We start from the raw sequence: 21,824 nt of genomic DNA, 5'->3' as shown, positions 1-21,824 counted from the left end.
GCCATTTGCTCCCCTGAGACCATGGCTCTGCACGTGAAACCCTCAGCCAGCGGCGAAGGAGAGCGTGGCTCTTGCCACATCCCACAATCACCAGCCACACCGTGCCCTTCCTCTGCCGCCAGCACTGGCTGACACCAGGCCAGCAGCTTTTGCTTTTGTTGCTCTAACACATGACAAATTGCTCCATATCAGCAAAGCGAGAGGTGAGCGCTCTGGGGATTAATAAACTGCAAAGCAGCTGGGGGACTCCTGGCAGCTGGGGCCAAGCTGGGAGCTCCTCTCCCACAGATGGGGCAGAGCCAGCCCCGGGGGGCAGCCAGCACCCCCATTTCAGGGACCCCAACCTCCCGCCTGGCTGGAGACAAAGCCTTTGCTCCGGGTGCCCAAGCAGGGGTTGAGGCTGGCACCCGGCAGCACCGAGAGGGGCCAGACCCCAGCAGCCCACCCAGCCTCCCCACTGCACCCAGCAGCCACGGTGTGGAGCAGCCCCTGCTCACCTGGGACCCGGCCGTATCCTGCATCCATGGGAAAGCATCTCCCCGCTTCCAGACAGGGCAGGGGAAAGAGCTCCCCAGCTGCAGCTTTTAAATGCTCTGAGCCCTCAGCTGCTGGTGATCATGCCCATCCCCATCCTCATTCTCATCCCCATCCCCGCTGGCCCCAGCCCAGCGCCCAGCAGCAGCCCCAGCTGTGCCCCTTTTTCACCAAGACAGTGCCAAAGCCATGTCCCCTCGCTGTGCCAGGGACAGAGACCACAGACCCGCAGTGGCTTCGTTTAAAGAGCTTTATTAGCTGCAGCAGGTCTGGTGGCGGCAGGCTGGGCGGCGCGGGTGACTGGCGGTGGGGGAGCAGCGCCCGGCACCCGGATGGGGAGACTCGGGACCCCCTCTCCCTCCCCACGGCCCCATCCCCACTGGTGGTTTTACCCATGGGGGCACCGGGGACGGGCTCTGCCATTTGCACTGTGACACAGGAGCCCGTGAGCCGGACCCTGGCCGGGATGCCACGGTGCCACGGCACAGGAGGAAGGGGAGCTCGGCCAAGAGCCACGCCGGCACGGGCAGCGGGGACGGAGCGAGGGCGGATGGGGCTGATGGCCGAGCCCCCCTTCCTCCGTGAAATGCAAAGGGCCAGGAGGAGTGATGGGTGAAAGTGGGCCAGCTCCGACGGCACGGCTCCCTGGGCACACGCAGACCGCGGGCAACTGCCTGGCTGGGCGATGCCGCGGCACAGCCCGCAGCGCCATGGCTGTGCTGGGGAGCGTGCCGGGAGCGTGCCGGGAGCGTGCCGCGCTGTCCTTCCTCTGCTGAGCTCGGGCCTTGACGTGCTGGGGTGGCTTTGGGGCAGGCAGGGGCAGGGAGAGGCGATATACACGGTCTGTAAGATGGATGCTGGAACTTATATACGCGCTGCGGGGCTGGAACAGAGCAACTAAACTGGGCCTCCTACGGGAACAGACGGTTCTGCAAAGCATGAGGGAGGGCAGGGAGGGTCCCGCGGGCAGGGGGGGCCTCCACCGGGCACGCAAAGCTGGGGCGCATGGCGGCCCGCGGCACCGCGGGTGGCAGCAAGCAGCAGGGCGCCCGCCCGCCCGGGGCCGGTGAGGACGGGGACCACCGTGTGTGGGCGCACGCCCCGGCCCCAGGCACGGTCCCAGCAATGCCCCCCTGGCGCGGACGCGGTCCTGCTCCCACACCGAGCCCCGGCACCGCTGCACCACGTGGCCGGGGAAGAAACCGAGGCGGCAGCGGCCGGCGGGAGGAGGAGGAGGTGGTGGGGATCGGTGGGCGAGACGGGGTGGCGGGGCCAGTCTCTGGCAGGGGGCGCGGGACCCTCGACGGCTCCGCTGAGTCCGGGGCGGCGGGGGGCTCCGGCGTGTCCCCCCCGGCACCGCCCGCCTACAGCACACAGGAGGCGTCTGCCGAGCGCTTCTTCAGCTCCTTCCCGGCTTTGTGGTGGTGGTGGTGGTGGTGCGCGTGGGCTGAGCCCGGCGCGGCGGGGTCCGGCAGCGGGGCGCCCCGCAGCTGGGTGTCCTGGGGGTGCCCCACGTCCCCCGCCGCCTCCACCCGCAGGTACGCCTTCACCTTGTGGTGCCGTGCCTTGCCGTCGCTGGAGTCGATCACCCGGCACTCGTAGGTCCCCTCGTCCTCCGGCTTCACCCGCGACAGCCGCAGCTTGTGGGAGATGTTGCTGCCGACCACCTTCACCACCTGCGGCGGGGCAGACGGGGGGTCAGGAGGCCCCCCGGGACCCCCCCCGCGGCCCCCAGACGCCAGGGTCAGTGCCACCCCCGCCGGCGTGCCGCCACGCCGCGCCCCGGTCGCGTGCTGGGGAGGACGTGGCAAAGGCGGGCGAAGCCGGGCGGTCGGCACGGGGGGACCCCGGCCCCGGCCCCGGCCCGCGGGACGACGGAGTCCCTGGCGTGCGCCCGGCCGCGCGGGGCTCGGAGATCGATGCGGAACCATGCCGGCTAATTAGCTTTTCTACCAAATTGATTCGCTCTCAGTATTTATCACCCAATGAAATTTAAGACTTATTCACTAGCCAGAGCTGCGGCTGCTGTTGGGCTGGGTCAATAAATCAGATTTATAACCCACCCCGAGGCCCCTGGCTCTGTTCCCTATAATCACACTGGATGGCAAAGGCCATTTTTCTACTTGCCGCTGCATTTGTTAGCTGAAGATTTTATGGTGTTTAGAAATGGGGCTGGGAGCCGCGACTAAAGAGATACAAACTCCCGGCCCAAAAGGCAAAGGAGGCAGCACCGAAACGTGGGCGGCAGCGTGGGGACCGGGGCCCCTCACCGGCCCCTCCGACGGGCTGAGCTGCTGCAGCCGTGAGGGCAGCCAGCGCCGGCACACGCATGCACACGCACACGCAAGCACATGCATGCACATACCAGCACGCGCGAGCACACGCGAGCAGCTGCCCCGCGCCCCGTGGGCTGCTGAGAGGCGGCCAGTGCCGCACGTCAGGGCTGGGGCTGGGGCTGCTCAGAGCCCACCTGCAGCCGTGAGCACCCATCCTGCAGCGCTGGGGATGGGGGGCCGGGGGGGCCGATCCCACCGCAGGGCCGTTTCTCCAAGGCAGGCTCCGAGCTGCTCCCGAAACAGGGCAGGGGGTGGCGGGGGCTGCGGGGCGGGAGGGAGGCGAGCTGCCGGCCCCGGTGTGAGCGTGCCAGGGCGCCGAGGCCGTCACGGGAAAGGAGCTTCAAAAAACCCCCTTTGTGTCAGAAGAGCAAGGAATCACTGACCGAAATTAATGGCTGGGAAATTTAGAGCTAATAAAAGAAAACCCCGGGTTGCTGGTGCCGCTGGTGGCCGTGGAGCCGCTGCCCAGCAGGTCACCGAGCCTCAACCCACAGCTCGGTTATGAGTGGGAGGGATAATTTTATGACCGGTCGTAACGCTCACGGCTTTGCAGGCTCGGGCAGGGCAGTGACGGCCCGTGCTGCCCCGCGGGAACAGGGGGAGAGACCCCCGCACGGGCCGGGCCGGACAGACCCCCGCAGGTTGCCCAGCCCCAGCTCAGCCCTGCAACGCGCTGCTGCTCAGCAGCCAAACAGCGAGTTTAAAGAATTGAAGGGGGGAAAAAATAAATCCAGACCCATTGTGTTTGCTACCACATGGCAAAGGGAGGCGGCAATTTTCCTCTCCGCAGCCCCGCAAAGCACGGTGGCTCCAGGCAGAGCCGGTACCGGCGCCTCCAGCACCAAGTGTGTTTTGGCGGATAAAAAATGGCCAAGGGGGTGCCTGACGCGGTGGTTTCTGCATATGATTTACATCGTCTCGCATTGTTTGACGCTGCCGTTTGTTCTCAGTCAATTGCCTCTGTGGCTGTAACATACATTTTATCACAACCGCTCGTGGTGGTGTCTTGCCCGTGTTCATTTATCTCCTCCATTCTGTAAACACTTAATAATCAAGGACATTTAAAATAACAAAAAACAAGGTTTAAAACTCAAGCCTCTCCCTGCTGGCTTGATCTGGAGGAAACGGCAGAAGCATCGCACCGCGAGCGCTTCAAAATAAATCCTGGTTACACATGCACATGCATCGATTACATTCCGGCATGCAATTAACTGCCTAATTATGCTGAAAAATGCAACGGCCGAGCTGAGGGGGAGCACTGGCCCCGGGATGGCTCCGCAGCTCAGGCACCCGCCTCGGCCTCTCCTGCCACCCCGGCTGGGCTCCGTGTGGCTGCACTGGCTGTGCCGCAGGACCTGCCTTCCCTTGGCTCTAACATGGCACCAGCTCCCAACCACATGTCCCTGCCCGGCACAGGATTTGGCCCCCAGTCGTCATCAGGCACTGGGACCCCGACATCCTCACTGGGGGGAGCAAAGCGCTGCGCCCTAGGAGCAGGGATGGGGGGGATGGAGGGGACCAGCAGCCCTCCCGAGCCGTGCAAGTGATGTTTTGCAAAGTTTCCTGCCGGGTCCTGCCGCCCGCGGTGGGCAGCATCGTCCCCAGGGGCTGGCAGCGCCCGGGCTCTGGCCGCTCTGACTGCAGCCCCAGCACTTTGCTGGTCGTGGGGTGGCGAGCCGTGGCACCCCGGCAAGGGACAGATCCTGGAGGCACCCGCTGGGGTTTGGATGTAGATTGTGGGCGCATCGCGGTGCCCATTGTGGGAATGGTGGCCAAAGGGGCTGAAACCTCGGGGACCCACGGCATGAATAGATTAAAGGGGATATGGTCCCCGTGGGGGATTCGTTACCGGCAAGAGAATCTACAGGCGCTGCTCCCCACAGATGGGAGATGAGAGGCGATGCCCTCCGTTGTGAAGTTTTCTGGCATTTTACCCCTTGTAAATGACTCTTTGTCATTTCCTGGGGCTGAGAGCTGGGCAGAGGGACTGATCCACCCGGCCCTGAGGAGCCGTGGGCGCATGGCGAGCCCCGTCCCCCCTTGCTCACTCAGCGAGGGAAAAATGGAAGAGCCAGAAGAGGCTGCCAGGGCAGGGGTGATGGTGGGAAGCGCTTTCCGATAGTGCTCTGTTTCTGTGGCACCCCCAAACACGGAGTCCCCTGAGGCAGGGAGAGACAGCGGCGAGGGGGGACACGTGCCTGACAGTGGGAGGCCAAGAGCGTTTATTTTGTTTAATTGATTAGTGTCTCCTCATTCTGTTCACGTGAGCCTAAATGGCTTTGGGATGCTAATCCGGTGAGTAAATTAGATTATTTTCTCCTTAGCGTAAACGTGTCCCTCAGATGCCGACAGGAGCCGACGGGGCTCACAGTCCAGGCTGCTCCCAGCGTGGAACTGGGGCAGATCCAGCCCACCCTGCGGCACGGCAGCACCAGTGGGACCAGCGCACCCCCCTGCCTCCCAGGACACCTCGTCCGGGGCGCCTGGCCTTGGACAGAGACACAAACCCCAGGAGACCTCCCACCCTCCCCAGCTCCATGCAACACTGAGCACCGGCATCGCAGGGAAATGTTCCAGCCGAGCCCTCGACCGGAGCCCCTGCAAGAACCATTATCCAAACTCACGCTTATTTTTGTCGCGTCCTTCCCAGGCTCCTCCTGCAGTGATGCTTTCAGCTGCTGGGAAGAGCAGGGTGGGGAGGGAGACCAGAGAGGGAAGAGAAATTGTCAGCTCGGCTGGGAGGAGGCAGGAGCCCACCAGACCCCTGCTCACCCCCAGGATGGCTGCCCCGAGCGAGGAGGAAGAGGAGGGAGAAGGGAGAAGGGGGCTGCTCAGCCCCAGCAAACCCGGGGAACCCAGGGCAGATGGGAGCCACACGGGGCAGCCGGGAAGGGAACGGCAGCACCGGAGCACCACGGCAGCCGGAGGGGGGGACGGGGTGCTCGCCCGTGGGTCCCCGCTGCAGCTCGGCTCCATCAGCGGGTGCTCCCCGTGACCCAGGGCTGGGGACGGAGCCCCACTCGCTGCGGCATCACCGCTGCGGCAGTGACCCCTGTCCCTGGCAACCCCGGCCCCTTCACAGCCAGCACTGCCCCAATTACCATAAATATTCCCGAAGCAGCCGGCAAGCTGGGCAGCAGCCTGAATCCCCTTCGGCAGCCAGCGGCAGCGCCGGGGACCAGGCGTCCGGGCTCCCCGCTGCGCCACGCAGCCCGCTCCCCACACCGGGCGTCCCCAGCACCCCTCGCCCTGCCACCCCTCACCCCCGCAGCCCCCTCGGCCCCCCAGCAGTGCTCCCGAGCGGCAGCACTTCCCCGATGCTTCTCTCAATTTATGGTAATACCAGTAGCAGCTCTGCCAAAGACACAATAATAAAGGCTCATTAAAATACCTAAAGCTGCCTTCCCATTATTTGGCCCTTATCTCTGTGTGAACAGAAAGAGAAATAAAGAGACAGCTGTTTGCTGAGACCGATACACACGGAAATGGGGAAAACGAGGGAGGGCTGGGGGGGCGGAGGACGCGGGGACGGATGCAAGGGGACCAGTTTGCGATGAGATGGGAGAAGGCACAAGCACAAAGACAAAGCCTCTGCCTGGGATCAGTCCCAGGGGATGGGCCACATGGCCTCTCGGCTAATTGGGAAGGGCGGCCAGGACAGCCCAGCCTCGCCAGCCCCAGAGCATCCTCGGTGCAGCCAGATGCCGGGCACCCCACGCGTGGTCCCGCGCTGTGGGACCCCCAGGCTCCTCTCTGCCCATGAGCGTGGAGCGGAGGGGAGCGAGACCCTGCTGTTTGCAGGTCCGGTCAGCGCTGGGGATGCTGCTGAAGGACAGGACACCCCCCCCCGAACCCCAACAGCTGCTGCAAGCAAAACCCCCTGAGCGAGTGCAGGGAAGGGCTCTGCCTGTCGATGCTGCTGCCGGAGCGGGAGGACGAGGGGCATTACCTGGTTGGAAGCCCACGTCTGTTTGTCCGTCCAGTCCTTGTGGTTGCGGACGTACCACCACTGTATCTCAAGGGAGTAGGAGGGGGAGCCGCTGCCTCGGAAGGAGCACGCCATCTCCACGTCCTCGCCCGCCTGGGCCGTCATGTCGTGGGGCGTCTCGGTGAAGAGGGCTGCAGGAGACAGAGCGAGGGCTGCGGGCGCCTGCGGGGACGCGCCGCCATCCCGGCGAGGGATGATGCCACCGGCCACGCGAGCGGGGTCACCAGGAGTGCCCGGACCCTTCCCCGGCCAAACAGACCCGGCACCCTCAGCAGAGGGGACAGGTCCCTGCCGCACAGGTGGACCCCCCCCCGCCCCGTCCCTGGCTGCCCCTCGCCCACCCCACTGCCCCTCCCCGGCACCGGCAGAGCTGCCTGGTCCCCCCCCAGCCCCTGGCACTTTGCAAAGAGCAGCGGGAGGAAAGGGAGGGAGCAGGAGCCTCTGGGCCCCCCTGCTGCCATACCACCCCCCGGACCTCTGCCCCAGAGTGTGCACGGGACCCTACGCACCTCCGAGGTGTAATAAATAAATAAAGCACAATTGCATCTCTGCTTAGATCAGAGCATAAACGAAAAACAAATCCTTGTTTAATGCGGCCCCCAAACAGTCTCCCACATGCCATATGGTTTGCTTTCCTTGCTCAAAACAAATATTGTTCGGAGATGTAATTAGAATTCTTTTCATCTCCTCTGGAGAGATTATTGTTCCTCTGTAAAGATGGTCCCCGCGTGCAGGTCACCAGCAAATGTTATTGTCACAATCTGCGGCGGCTTCGCCCGGCATGGCACGGCACGGCACGGCACAGGGACAGGGGCTGAGCCCCCAGCGCTGGCACGGCCGGGCCCAGGGCTGCCAGCCTCCCCGCGCTCCCCTGGCCACCGTTTCGGCCACAGAGGCAGGCAGGGGCTGCAGGCAGGGGCAGGGGCTGTGGGGGTCACCTGCCCTGTCCCCACCGCCCGAGAGGCATCGCTTTGGGGCCAGCAGCGGCACTGGGATGAACTGGTTCAGCTGGACTCTCCTCCAGCATGGGGCCAGCCATCCATCCCTGCCCATCCCTGCCTCGCCATCAGCTGCGGCACGTGGTGCTCAGCCCGGGCGGGTCCCGCCGTATCTGCACCGGGTGCCCTGTGCCCTCCCGTCTTCACCAGTCACCTCGTGCCGCCGGCGCTGCCGGCTCACAGTCACCGCGCAGGTCCCTCCGGTGCCACCGGAGCCCGCTGGGACATGCACCCCGTCGGGAGCGGCGTGCAGCTCCCTGGGGCTTCTCGCCAAGCCCTGATCCCCTCTGAAAATGAATTATTATCAGCCCAGACAGAAAAGTTAATACCTTTAATATCTCCCCGTCCCTCCGGACGCATGGAAATCCCATATACTTATCGCTTTCCTTTAATCCATCTTAGCAGGGGAACTGAGGGAAATACCCAACAGAAGGGTTTAACAAGCCCGGTTCTCCCGGTGGGATTCCCAGCGCGGCTCCTGCACCCCTGTTCACCCGGGACCCCGGCGCCAGCAGCCGCACGGGCTCTGTGCCGGAGGGAATCCCGGGCTGGGGAACAGCTCTGGTGGTCAAGGGTTGCAGGAAGAGCAGGAGGGTCCGGCGCTGCCTGGTGCCGGATGCTCCTCGGCAAAGGGCTCATCCGTGCTCCTGCTGCGGTGATGCTGGGGCCGTTACGTCCAGCCATTAACCAACACTCGCCCACCTGTTCCCCAGCCGTGGCCCGGGATCAGGCTTTTGCTCCGCAGGATTCCTGATGGCAGGAGCGATGGCTGAAGCCAGAGGGTCCCGGCAGAGACTGCACCAGCCCCCCGGGACCCTGCAGCCCGGCTGGGCATGCAGAGCAGAGGCAGGGACGATGACCTGAGGGCTCCAGCCGTGTCCAAATTACTCTGAACACAATTAAAATCTGCTCCCACAGACGGGAATTTGGCAGATGAGCGGAGAAAAGGCTTGATTGAATCAAGCACCTTCTTTCTTTCAGATTTTAATTGGGAAGCTTATGTATTAATTAACCCCAGGGCTTGGCCGCCTCAAAGTGCATCCAAAGGAGGGCAGGTCCCGCTGATGGATCTGCCGGCCCCGCGGCAGCCCCTGCCCCAGCAGCCCCCTCCCACAGCATCCCTGGGGACCGCAGAGCCCACTGCTGTCTGCAGGGCCCCGACCCCCTCCCCATGGCCAGCCTTTCCCCGCTTCCCCAGCGCAGCAGTTGTGAGTGACAAGCTGGAAGCTCCTAACAGACAGTCCATAAACCAACCCATGAAAGAGGGATCGACGGACGGACAATAAGGTCTGACAGCAGGAGGGAAGGTGAGGCCAGTCCCTCCCTCCCGCCCTCCACATCCCAGCCCTTCGTCCCCCTCTTCTGCCTCACTGCCGGCCCCATCCATCCCAGCTTCCTACCCCATGGTCCCTCTGCGGGGAGGGGGCTCCAGGACCCCAATGCCAAGAGATGCAACGCAGCTGGTGCCCGCAGGGCACTGGGCTGTGCTGGCTCTCCCGGTCACAGTGGTCACCCTGGGACACCCCAGACGGGGGGGGCAGCCAGGCCACCGCCGGCACAGTCCCCAGCCCCAGGATCACGGCAGGACAGTCCCACGTGGCACCACAAGAGCGGAATGTGGCTGATGGCCCAGGAGAGGTGCCAGGAGGGCGGGCTGAGCCCCACACCGGCCAGAAACACCGGAGGGGGACGGCGGCTCCCGGGGGACAGCGAAGCCCTTTTGCCACGAGAGCCGCCCGGGAGAGCCGCGGCTGGGCCATCGGGGACGGGATGTCTTGGTGAGGTGAGGAGGAGGAGGCAGAGGCATCTCCGGGCTCGGTGTCTGCAGGAACAAGTGACCAGTGTCATCAAGTCACCCCTTTGCTGGGGGCAGACCGCTCTTGGTCTACCCGGTCCGCGCTCACTTGCGCAGCCTTTGCACAGGACGGGATGGGTGGTCGGTACCGGGTGGGCCGTGGAGCCAGCCCCCATGTGGGAATCTGAGAGCTCAAGTGTTTGCAGAGCTGCTGAACTCCAGCACGAGCGTTTAACTGTGCTTTTCCAGGGTGTGCTAAAAACCACCCTCACACTGACCTGACACGCGGCTCCTTGGCCGGCTCAGCCCCGCGCAGGCTGCAGCCGGAGCCCCGGCACAGCCACGTCTGCCGGGCACCCTCCGTCCCGCGCACCGGTCGGTGACTGGGCATCCGAGCCAGACCGACCCCCCCGCCCCATGCAGCAGCAGACGCCGAAGCAAAGGGCAGGAGTGCCAGACCCGCAGCTGCTGGCAATGGTAACACAAAGAATTGCTTTAATTGGGGCTGTGGCGTCTGGAAGTGACGGGCAGTTTGGGGACCCGCCGGAGGTCGGTCGGAAGGGGCTGTGGCAGTAGGGTGGAAGGGCACTCTGGGTCCGCAGAGCCCCCTCGACCCCCAGCCCCCTGCCACTGTGGGGCCACCGGGACGGGCCACCTTTGGGGAGGGACAGAGGGGCAGAGAAGATCCTGGCTCCCCCCGGGCAGCCCCCAGCCACGAGCAGCCCCACGGCCGGGCACGGACCCTGCACAGGGGCGGCCGAGCTGCCCAGATCCCGCTCCCGCCAACACCGCTGGCGGGGACAGGGGAGAGCCGAGGTGCCAGAGCTGACCAGCGCCCCGGCCCCCTGCCCACCCCGGGCCCCTCCGTACCCAGCACCATCCTTCTCCCCGCCGCTGACATTGGTGCCGCGTCCTCGCAGGGGAAGGGAGGGGGCCGGCGACGGGCTGGCTGCTCCGCGTGCTTTATGGCCTGCTACCTGTCATAAACTGAGCAAATCAGGATCAATAAATCTTCCAGGAAACAAAAATCAGGGGAAATAAAATGAACTCAATGGGGAAACACAGATAAACGGAATTGAAAACGCCTGCTGGGACAGCTTGGTGCTCTCATAAACCAGAGATATACAGGCTGCCACGCTCCTTCCCCACGGCGGGCAGGATTCATTACTGCGGCCCCCGCTCGGCATGGGCAGGAGGGCTGCCGGCAGCAAGCGGGCAGTGGGGAAAGGGTGGCTCCCACCCACCCGTGCCAGGGGCAAGGCCAGGTCGTGCATCGCCCCGGGTACCTGGAAATGACCCGCCAGACCCCTGCCCCGTCCCCCTGCCCCGTCCCCCCTGCTGTCCCTGCCCTGTGGAGCACACGAGGCCACGCAGCCCCGGCGAGCCTGGCCAGGACCCTGCCCGCTGCCCGCAGTTTTGGTGGAGCCCTGCAAGGAGCCGTGCTGGCTTTCCCGGACCCCCCCCAAGGCACCAGCCGCCGGCTGCTGGGACAGCCATGGCTTAAACAGGGATGTGGGCATGCCCTCGGGTTAGTGTTCATGTAAACATATATTGGAGGACGATTAAATACATACTGAATGTTTGCAAATGCGCATTAGTCACCGAGTTACCACTCGCGCTTGCTCCATGAGTTATTTACCCCACCGAACCATTACAGCACTGGTCAATCAGATGTTTCTTTCTCTGCCTAAACGAGCAGGAGACCCTCGCAGCCAGGCTGGAGGGGCGGCAGGCGGCGGTGGCGGGGGGCTAGCTCCGTCCTGCGCTGGGCAGGGACAGGGGCTGGGGGCTTCCCGGCCTCCCCCAGCCCCAGGGGAGGAGGATGCCCCCGGGCAGGCGGGTGCAGGACCGTGCCGCCTCTGCCGCCCCTCGTCCCTCCCTCCGGCTGCCGCTGTTATGCCGTGGGCTGCGATCAAGTGTGGCTTATTCTTCCCTTCACAAAGCTCCCAGTCATAATTCATGGTTTATTATGGTTCGGTGAGTCAAGACACTTAGAGGACTAATTGCTGGCTCAGCCTCACACTCCTGTCATCCGCTCCCTCGGCGGCCCCCTCCCCACGCCCCGGCAGCAGGAGTGTGCCATGAGACACAGCGGGAAGGGAACTGGCCCTGGATATGGCCACTGCAGCCCTGGGTCCGCGCTGGGGCGAGGGGCACCCCAAGCCTGGCCGAAGGCATGCCCCCGGCAGCTCCGCTGGAGCCTGGCCCCAAGCGCCATCAGCAGCCGCATCCCGCCAACCGCTCGGCCCCCCAGGCTGCGTCCAGGCGAGCCGGTCCCCACCAGCACCCAGACCTGCCGAGGGTACCGGCAGGTCGGTGCGGCCATCACCACCCACCCACCCTGGGGGCTGCACCGCTCTCCCACCAGCTTCCCACCACCGGCAGCTCCCAGCACAGATGCCACCGGGGCCCCCCCCGCCACCACGGGGCAAAATGAGGCAGAAGAAAGCAGGCGGCACTGCCAGGAGAGCCGAGCTGCTCCCTCCCTGCCGGCTGCAGAGCATGTGTATGGAGATCCCCCAGAGAGAACCTTGCAGAGGTGCCGAGACAGCCGTCCCCTCCCTGTGCCCCCCAGCCCCGCTGTCTCCATGCTCTCCAGCTCGGCACCAGGGCTGTCGGCAATGCTCAGCCCTCCCCGGGGATGGCTGCCGAGGGCCTGCTCCTGCTCCTGCCCTCTGGCGAGTCCGCACAAACCCTGCCCTGCATCCCCGGCATGGGGCTGGCTCCCGACCCGATGGGTTTGTGCCGCCCCGCGCGCCTGCACCGCTGCAGGAAAAGCAAACGTGTCTGACAGCGACTGCAGCCGACGGCGCCTTCCCCTCCCCAGGTACCCGCGTTCCCCCGGCTGACGGAGGGGGACAGTGACTGCAGAGGCACCGATGTCCAGCCGGCAGCAAAGGCGCTTGAGATGCATCCCGGCACGTGCACCGGTCAGTAACCGCGGGAGGGACGGATCCTCCTTGGTGCCACGGGACCCCTTCACCCCTCGGCACAGGCTGCCTGTGCAGGAGTCTCCCCGGGAGATCAGAAGGCACAGGAGGCATCCCCCGGGTGGACCTGGGAGCAGAAGCCCGGGTACCGCTCCAGCGCGCCGGCTGTGCCGGCCCCACACTGTCCCCACAGGGGGGACACGAGGGTTGCTGGCGTGTGCTATGCAGGTTGGGCTGAAACCTCCCTCCTCTTCCCATCTGCCCGTTAACATCTGTGAATGCATCTCCTCCTGACAAGCCCGCGAGCAGGGATGCTGACCTCGGGTCACCAAAAACACATCATGGCCACAAAGCGGTACATAAACACAGCGGTGCGACGGACGGTGTCACCGGCGAGAGCAGGGCAGGCAGCTCCGACTCCGGCAGCTGTGCCAGGGCAAAGGGCTGCGGCGGTGAGCGGCCGGCGGGGACGGGATGAGGGATGGGGCTGGAGCCCGGGATGGATCCAGCCACAGACGCACTCGGGCAGCTCCCGGCCGTGCTGGCGGGTGCCGGCCTGGTGAGCACCCGCCCAGTGCCGAGCCACTCGCAGCCCGGCCCCGGCACCGCGGGAGCGCTGCTCTCCTCCGGCAATTTCCAAGAGAAGTGTCAGGCTGGAGTGCTGCGAGCGCTGGCCAGGGACGGGAGGGCTCCCGCTGGCACGCTGGGGACGGGAGTGCCATTTCTCTGCCCCTATTTACTGTCATATTAGCAGCAAATTTAGCTCAAATTTGCAGCATAAATTAAAAACAAAAAAAAATCCAGCTAATTCAGTGACTGTGATCAGGCCAGAGCCCACCTTGCCAGGGAGCTGGAATTAACCTTGAAACCTGCGAGTATTTCTAACAGTGAACCATTATGGCTGGGCTGTCCCCCAGCTCCTGCCCTCCCAGCAGCCTCCCCAATGCCCAGGTTTTACCGCTGTGGCAAAAGAGAAGCCAGCGGTGAGAATCCTCTCCCAGCCCAGCCCTGGCTACGAGGAGCTTTCCCCAGGCAAGGGGACTGGCTGCTCCCAGCTGGCTCCTGGGGAGTCGTGGCTCTCAGACAATTCCCTCCCGAAGGGAATGAGGAAGCGCAGTTATTTGATAGTATAAGTAGCAAAAACCCTAAAATGGCCTGTTACAACAGCTCCCGGTGGGACCCTCGGCAGCGCTGTGCAGCCGTCCTTCAGCCGCCACTCGCCTTGGTGCTGGTCTCTGCCAGGGGATGATTCCCAGCAGGCAGGAGATGATTCCCAGCAGGCAGGGCACCTGGCAGCAGGCAGGAACCAGGATGGGGCAGACAGAAGCTCCGTTCCACTGCAGATCAGCCCCCCCCGGTCTCACGGCCAGCACCCAAAACATGAGCCATCGACACTGGCAACTGCTGCGGAGAGGGCTGCCCACGCCATGCATGGTGCAGGTACCCATCCCGCAGAGCCGGCAGCACCCGGTGCTCACGGGCACAGCGCCCTCCTGCCCGGCGCTGCCCGCCCCACGGCCGGTGGGCTCATCCCAGTACAGCTCGGCACAAAGCACACGGCACAAGGCATCAACGCATCCGGCGCAGTCAATCCCAGCCGACGGCCCTGGTGCCCGGCCGCACGCCCACCACAGCCGGAGCGGCAGGGAGGGGGCAGCCAGGCGGGAGGCAAAACTGCAGCCAGGGGAACCGGCCACGGAGAAGAGGAGCCCGGACAGAGCCAGAGCCATCGGCAGACAGGGCAGGGAAGGGCTGTCTGTCCCGAGGCGCACGAGTCTTTCTCGCACCGTGAACCAAAATCCCAGAGGAGCTGCAAAGGAGGGAGCACCCAGCCGGGTCCCTGCCCGGCCCTGGCCCCTGGAGCGGCACCTGCCGAAGCGGGAAGCAAAGCGGAGCCTCCGGCTCCTCGGCCCGCTCCGGGTCCCTGCTCCCCGGCACCACCACGCTGCCCACGGCTCCCGGACCGTGCGCAGCCGCACCGGCTGTTTGTTTGATTTGCTGCCTCGCTCACAGGGAACGTTATGATTAAAATTAGCTGTCACTGTCCTAACGTAATAATTCCCAGTGTCTGGCCCATCGTCTGTCAGCTTCTTCAAGGGAAAAGAAAGCACAGACATTTGATGAGGAGAGGTGTCAGAAGTAATTGCGTTGAATGACTGCACGAACAGCAGCAGGAAAAACACATCGGGTGGAGAATTCCCATCAGGAAGCGTGAAAAAATCCGGCAGAATGCAAAGTGTTTATGAAAGTAATTGATAGAATAATCATCAGGGTGTGTAAGAAAGGAGAAGGGCAGCACCCCGGGGAGCCGGGGCACCGGTCCCTCCAGCCTTCAGCCCTTCAACAGCAGCTTTATTGACGGTGAGACACTAACACTTGCAAACGATGCAAGGAAGGAGCCAGGCTTGTCTTCCTCGGGAATGTGAGCTGCTCACCGAACGGCTCTCCCTGCCCTGCTCCTGCTCCTGCTCCTGCTCCGGAGCCGGCAGGCTGGGAAGGCGGCTGGAGCTTCCCAGCTAGCGCCGGTTTGAAAGGCGATGGCACCAGCCCAGCGTGCACAGGCTGTCTGCAATGGGGGGCATGAATAATTGAAGGCGCCAGCCTGAGGAAAGCAGAGAGAGGGGGGAGAGGCAGCACTGTGGGTAGGGGAGGGATGGTGGGGAGGGATCCTGCGGCTCAGGCGCTCTCCTGGGGGCAGCAGGGCAGATGGAGCCGATCCTCGCTCCGGCTTCGCTCCATCCTCGCTCCAGCCTCGCCCCATCCTAGCTCCATCCTCGCTTGAGGCAGAGCCTTTGCTGTGGGGGCAGGGAAAGGACTTTCTTTGGCTGAGATGTTCGCCCTCCCCGAGCAGCCCTGGCTGCCGTGCGAGCGGAGGCACGTTGCTCACGCCCGAGGGCAGCAGGCTGGGGGAGCCGCCTGCACCCCAAGAGGTGGGCACGGCCACCCGCCGCCGCCTGCGGAGCCCACGCTGCTCCCGTGCAATTCCCTCGCTGCACCCGCTGTGGATAAGTTAAAGGTAACAGCCAACGCGCTCCTGGGCTGTGCCGGACCCTCGCGGTGCAGCAGAGGCTCCTCCAGGCCGCCTGCACCGGGCAGAGATGGCGGCGAGCCCCGGACGCTGCCTGCTGTGGGCAGAGCCTGGCAGGACCTGCCCGTCCCCACTGGCCACGGCCAAATCCATCCCGTCGGCCCCGGCCCCCCTCCCGCTCCGTGCCGCCGACCCGGCGGGCTCTCACGGTGCGGAGGAAAAGCCGTACCAGCGAGTAATGAAATGATCAATCTCTGATCTGCTAAACAGCAATTTATACAGGTTTTCAGCACACACAGTTTTTATCAAATTGGTATTCACCTACTGAACACAAATGGCTTATTATACATGACCCACTTATTCACTGCTTTTCAGTATCGTTAATAAAGGTTTCTGTTGTGATTAAGTGAGTTGCTGCAGAACTGCTCGTGGTAGCAAGCTGTAATGTGGCTCCGAAGTGCACTCACCCTCCCGGAATATTTCTTCTCCTTCACTCCCTGCTCCCTCACAGCGACCATTTCACTATTTATTTGCCTATTGCTGAATTTCTTGAGGGGAGCAGCAGCGGCTAATGGAGGCTCTTCGCCCACATCTCCTTCCGGCACGCCAGGCTGGCAGGTCCGGAAACCCTCCTGCCTTTATCCCCCCAACGCAAAGGCGGATCATCCCTTCCCTGTGCAGGCAGGTACCCACCGGCCCACGCACCGCATCGCTGCAGGACACCGCACGTCTCCCCGGCCCCGGCATGGCCCCGAGGCTTCCCGTGCCTGGAGGCTCCTCGGGGCAGAGAGCAGCTCCCCTCCGCATGCCGGGAGCTCCGTAGCCGTGCAAGGGGGACGGCTGGGATTTGGGCAGCCAGCACACACCCGGCCATCACTCCTCGGGCTCCGATTTAGACCTGCCCGTGTCACCCCGCAAAGAGCAAGGAGGGTCTCGGTGGTGTCCTCCGGGGGGGCTCCATCTCCCGTCACCTTCCCCATGCTAGGACAGACTTTTTTGAATGGGGTTGGAGAAAGAGGTTCCCCTTTCCCCACCGCTGGCTGGACCCTGGCCGGGCTTGGCAGCACCGCCAACCCGCCGACCCGCCGCGCACCAGAGCCGGCGGAGGAGCCGCCACGGCAGGCGAGGAATGGGAGACAGGAGGGGAGCTTCGCTGCACCCGCTGGGAGAGTCGCTCCCACTGCCAGCGGTGCGTGGCAGCGCACAACGATGCACGGCAGCGTGCGCAGGGATGCACGCTTACGTGGCGGTGTGCACGGAAACGCACACTTGCACGGGGATGCACACTTACACGGAAGCGCGCCCAGGGATGCACGCTTGCACGGGCGCGTGGGGGGATGCACACTTGCACGGGGACGCACGCTTACACGGCGGTGCGCACGGGGACGCGCACGGAGATGCGCACTTGCACGGTGGCGGGGGGGGTGTGTGTGCACGGGGACGCACCGTGCAAAGCCTCCCCGGGCTCGGCAGCCCAGCGGCGGAGGCAGAGGCCGCCCCCCCCGGGCCCCAGGGACGGGAGCGGCGGAGCCCAGCCCCGGCTCGGCCGGGCCGCCCCGGCTCCCGGAGCCGCCGGCGCGACGGACCGCGACGCGGTGCTGCCCGCGGCGGCGGAGCCCAGCGCCGCCGCGGGCAGCACCGGACTCCCGCCGCCCGCCCCGTTGCCCGGGCAGCGGCCGCCCCGACCCGCCGCCAGCCCCGCGCCGCCGTAGACCGCGACCGCCGCGCACCGGCACCCGCGGGGGACCGAGCCCCGGGAGCGCTCCGAGCGCTGCCGGCTCCCGCCCCGGCCGCCGCCCGCCCCGCCGCCCGCGCTCACCGCTGCCCGCCGCCGGGGCGTCCCACGGGGGGTGCCGGGAGGCGGCGCCGAGCTGCAGGTAGAGCCCCAGGTAGTGGAAAATCCCCAGGGCCAGGGCCAGGGCGCCCATCTTGCCGCCGGCGCGTCCGTCCCGGGGGCGGCGGCGCCGCCGGGCCGAGCCCTGTCCCCGGGGCTGCGCCGCGGTCCCGGCGCCGCCGCGCTGCGGAGCTCTTCCCCTCGCGCGGAGGGCGCCGCCCGCCGAGGCGGTGCCGCGGCTCGCCCGGAGCCTCCCCCGCCCGGCGGAGGGATCCCGGCCCCGCGCACACCCCCAAAGTTTTTCCCACGGTTCATTCTTAAACTGCGCGGGGCGGGGCCGGGCCCGCCGCGCCCACGCGAGACCCCCGCGCCCCGCCCTGCCGGGACACCCCCCGCGCCCCCCCCACCGGGGCGGGCGTCTCCGCCGGGGTCCCGGCCCGCCCTGGCCCCCGCTCCCCGCGGGGCCAGACCCCCGGGTGCACCGGTCCCGGCCCCAGCACCCGGGACAGCGCCCGCCGCCGCCCGGCCCGGTCCGGCCCGGCCCGGTACGGTACGGTACGGTACAGCTCGGTACGGTACGGTGCAGCTCGGCACGGTACGGTGCAGCTCGGTATGGCCCGGTACTGCTCGATCCGGTACAGCTCGGTATGGCCCGGTACGGCCCGGCCTGGCACAGCCCAGCCCAGCCCGGTACGGTACAGCCCGGTACGGCTCGGCCGGGTGCCTGCGGGGAGCGGTGCCGGGGGCGCGGTGCCCGGAGCAGCGCCCACCCCACTCCCCCCCCCCCCCGTTTCACTCCCCAGGCAGTGCGGGAAGCGAGGCCGGTGGATGCACCTCGCCCCCCCCAGCCAGGGAAAAGAAATGATTTGTGGGGCAATAAGATGAGCGGTTAATTAGGAGCATTACTCAGGCTCCTGCACCCTCGGCCGGCTCCCCACAGGGCTCCTGCTGCAGCCCTGGGAGGGGGACGGGAGGTGGCCCCCCCGGCCAGGCAAGGGCCAGGGCCTGTCTGGGGGTGGTTTTGTGCTTTTATTTAAAGGTTAAGGGAAGACCAAGGGTGCAATCCCCCGTGTGTATCAGGGATCGCCACCCCAGACCGTGCGAGATTCACCTTAAAATGAAAAACGCAGAGCTGGGGGTGGCGCGGGCTCACACCCACCCTCAGGGCCCGGCCGGAGCGTTGCTGGTCGCAGCACAGCCAGGCAGGGAGATCCCACCAGCAACCCTCCCAGCGGGAGCAAGGGCTGTTCCGCACAACCACGCTGCCAGGCTGGGAACGGCAAACCTGCTCCTGCCACAAAAAGCATTTAATATAACAGGCAAGATCCCAGTCTCCCTTCAGCTGTACAACTCTAGAGGCCAAACCCACTGACAGCACCCGCCTTTCCCCAAACCTGTGCCTTGCAGCAGATCAGAACCATGGCACTGTGACCTATAGGATTTATACACCTATTTTGAAAAGTCTAAAAATGTAAAAAGGAGACCGAAGGCAGTATATCTCCACCTAAACGCCAAGCTTCATCGCTGGAGGGAAGGTACAGGTGCAGACTTCACTCGCACGATATTATCTGTGCACTACATAGCAAACTGAAGGATATTTGCTCTCTAGATAAACAGTAAAAATCAGATTATTTCAGGTGTTTTCTGCCATGAGATGACAGATGCTTGCTACAAAGAGATTCTTTAAATTGGACTTGAAAATACAAACTGTATTTCTTCGCCCTTCCCTCAGCAGGGATTCCTCCAGCAGAAAGCGCAGGAGTTTTTCCCATTACCGCCCTGTGAGGCAGGGTCCCCTGGCTCGGCCGGGAAGATCCCCACACACAACTGCAGGAGCTGCACTGCCTCATACCTGTGTTACAAATCAATAGTTTTTTAAAAGTTCTACCTGCTGCAGTGTTTTCCACATGTCAGAAGAGAGCCCAGAGCATTGATCTCTGCCCAAGTTCATTACTTACTCTGGAGTTAAAAGTGGGGGGAAGGAGGGAGGAAGGACTCTGGGCTTCCCGAAGGAAAGCTCCCTCGATGGTGGAGCACGGTCCCCCTGGCCAGGAGCTGGCGAGCAAATACGGCTGCCCCTGGAGAGCGGCTCTGGGCTGGATCCTGAGCAAAGGAAAAGCGCCGGATCGCCCAGAGCCACATGTGGAGGCAAAAGACCCGTGCACCAAAATATGGGGCTCAGGTACAGGGTCAAGCGCAACAGGAAAAAGCAGCGAAGGCCAAGCACGAGCGAGCCCCGCGGTTCGGGCAGTCCAGTCTCGTGGCTGCTGCATGGCCCGGGGTCCCTCCTCTGCCACTGGCCGGCGAGGGGACCAGAATGAACCCACGCTGAAACGGCATCTACAAAGGGAGCCCCCTCAGAGCTGACACCCCCACTTTGCAAAGAACCCACCCATGGGTGCAGCCAGAGCGGGAGCCAGGGATGTCACCCAGCGGGGCCCGTCCCTCCCGGGCAGGGGTCCCCGTCCCAGGCCCAGCTCCCGCACCCCCGGCACGAGGGGCGGCACAGCCCCCCCCAGCCGGCTGGGACAGTGGGTGCTGAGGCTGCATGACTGCACCTCAAGGGCTGGAACCTGCCAGGATCTTCCAGTGTATCATCAGAGATATTTAAATCATGCCACAAGGAAGCAAAGAGAGCATAAATTCCTCTTGGAGCTGGGAACACCTCCAGATGCAGAGCCTGAATTAAGTCCCATGTCCAGCTGATTTTCTGCCACCGCAGCAGGATGACAAACGGACAAACGGTCTGTGCAGGGGCCCAGCAGACGGGGAAGAGCCAAGCATCTGCACGTCTCGGGCGCACTTGGAAGGTTTCATTTTCCTCCTCAATTTTAATTCATCAGTGAAAAGGCCCAGAGCAGATGTTGTCTGCTGTTGCAGCCATGCAGCCCTGATGAACCCCTGGGTATCTGACAGGGATAGGAGGGAAGGTCGCTCGCACACACAAGTGAGAGCAGAGCCAGCGGCTCCCGGACAAGATAGACACCGGCACTCGCTGCGTAACGAGGTCCCTTATCTGCACGCTCGCTATTGCTCTGAAATAGCTGGCACCTCCCTTGCAGGGCTCCTGTTCCAGCCGAACGTGCCCAGGGACTCGCTCTCAAGGATGAAACGTTCCTTATCTCCGTTAGCGCCAGGTTTTCTGCCTACCATTTAATTTTGCATCTGCCATCAGTTCTGCTCAGGGTGGGCATCTGCGAGAGGGGGGAGTCCAGTGGCTGTTGCCACGCGACGACACCACAAAGTCCCCGGCAGCACCACGTCCACCACGATCGCAGCTCGTGAGGTTCGCATGCGTGTTTTCCCTGGGATGCCCATCTGCTGGGTGGCAAAGGCGAGCCTGCGGAGCTGGAGGTTGCAGTGAAGCTCTGAAGAGCTGGATTAGAGGTTGGGGGGGCCCAGCCATACCAGCGGCACCTCCCGGGGGATCGCCCTGACTGAGGTCCCAGGAGGACCCAGACCCTATGAGGCAGCCGGGAGGATCCGCTCACCACGGCCGGGGCGCAGAGACCGTCCCCTGGTGACACATCCCCGGTCCAGCACTCCCCAGGGACACCCAGAACCAAACCAAGACGGGTCAGTCCTTCCTGCTGGCAACCGAGTGCTGCTCACGCTCGTTCTGACACAATCCAAGCCCTGTGTTTTCTTTCAACAGCAGAGCTACCCAACAACTCCATCTTCAGCTTAAGGCATCCAGGGAAGAAAAAAAAAACCCCAAAAGCCCCACAGCTGCTGAGGCGCTGGGGGTTGCCTCATGCATTATTTTGAAATTCACCTTTCTAAGGGTTGGTGCGGGGGCACCCCGAGGCTCAGCACCCCCTGCTCTGGGGCACAGCAGCAGGTTTGCTCTCTGGTCCTCGCTGCCTGCCGGCCCTGCCTGCCCTGCCCGCAGCTGCTCTCGCCCCCGACGCTCCCCCCGAGGCAGGCGGTCCTGCATCCCCACAGCCCCACGAGCTGCAGGGCCGGGCACGGAGCTCTCCCGAGGTCCATGAGCCAACGCTCAAATCCGCGACTGCCTGAGAGAGTGAATTGGGTTGTTCATCTCTCTGACGGGCAGAATAAGCACCCTCCACATTGATACCGAGCTCATTTCTGATACTTGTTTAGAGACTTGACAATCCCTGTATAAAAGGATTTCCTTCCACAGCTGAAGTTTGACATTCTTGCATTATTAGATTATTTGCAAAGGTCTGCGTGTGCTGGAGGAAAACAATGCTACCGACATCCAACATTACAACCTTCTCCTCCACAAATCATCCCGGGCGCAGTGAGCCACGGAGACAGCGTCTATTTGAAACCCCCCCGATGTAGAGAAGCAGCCAGGGGCGGCAGTGGGGTGGGAGCTCAGGCGAGCAAACACAACCCAACCACACCATAACAA

The 21,824-nt window shown here is 64.2% G+C and overlaps 1 protein-coding gene across 2 annotated transcripts; it reads right to left on the bottom strand.

Moving 5' to 3' along the window:
- Positions 1–770: 770 nt before the first annotated feature.
- Positions 771–17,692, bottom strand: VSTM2L (V-set and transmembrane domain containing 2 like). 2 transcript variants are annotated; one of them, XM_069801164.1, is made up of 4 exons: positions 17,429–17,692; positions 6,820–6,989; positions 5,495–5,548; positions 771–2,210 (listed from the first exon to the last, which is right to left on the bottom strand). In XM_069801164.1, exons 1-4 carry the CDS (start codon positions 17,535–17,537, stop codon positions 1,899–1,901), a joined length of 645 nt encoding a protein of 214 aa, XP_069657265.1. In that variant the 5' UTR covers positions 17,538–17,692; the 3' UTR covers positions 771–1,898. The 2 variants fall into 2 exon arrangements, with proteins under 2 accessions (XP_069657265.1, XP_069657273.1); XM_069801172.1 differs by having other exon boundaries at positions 5,495–5,545; positions 17,429–17,691.
- Between the last annotated feature and the right edge of the window lie 4,132 nt (positions 17,693–21,824).

The sequence above is a fragment of the Haliaeetus albicilla genome, chromosome 2 (assembly GCF_947461875.1).
Source record: "Haliaeetus albicilla chromosome 2, bHalAlb1.1, whole genome shotgun sequence".
Taxonomy (NCBI): Eukaryota; Metazoa; Chordata; class Aves; order Accipitriformes; family Accipitridae; genus Haliaeetus; species Haliaeetus albicilla.
The sequence above is the reverse complement of the archived record's forward strand: the minus strand, read 5'-3'. Positions and strand labels throughout refer to the sequence as shown.

What these genes read in the sequence shown, in the direction of transcription:
- VSTM2L (XM_069801164.1), bottom strand. Translation starts at nt 17,537, where the DNA reads ATGGGCGCCCTGGCCCTGGCCCTGGGGATTTTCCACTACCTGGGGCTC. An exon ending in AGACGTGGGCTTCCAACCAG is followed by an intron (nt 5,549 to 6,819) that starts GTAATGCCCCTC and finishes TGCTCTTCCCAG; the next exon opens with CAGCTGAAAGCATCACTGCA. An exon ending in AGGACGCGACAAAAATAAGC is followed by an intron (nt 2,211 to 5,494) that starts GTGAGTTTGGAT and finishes GCCCCGCCGCAG; the next exon opens with GTGGTGAAGGTGGTCGGCAG.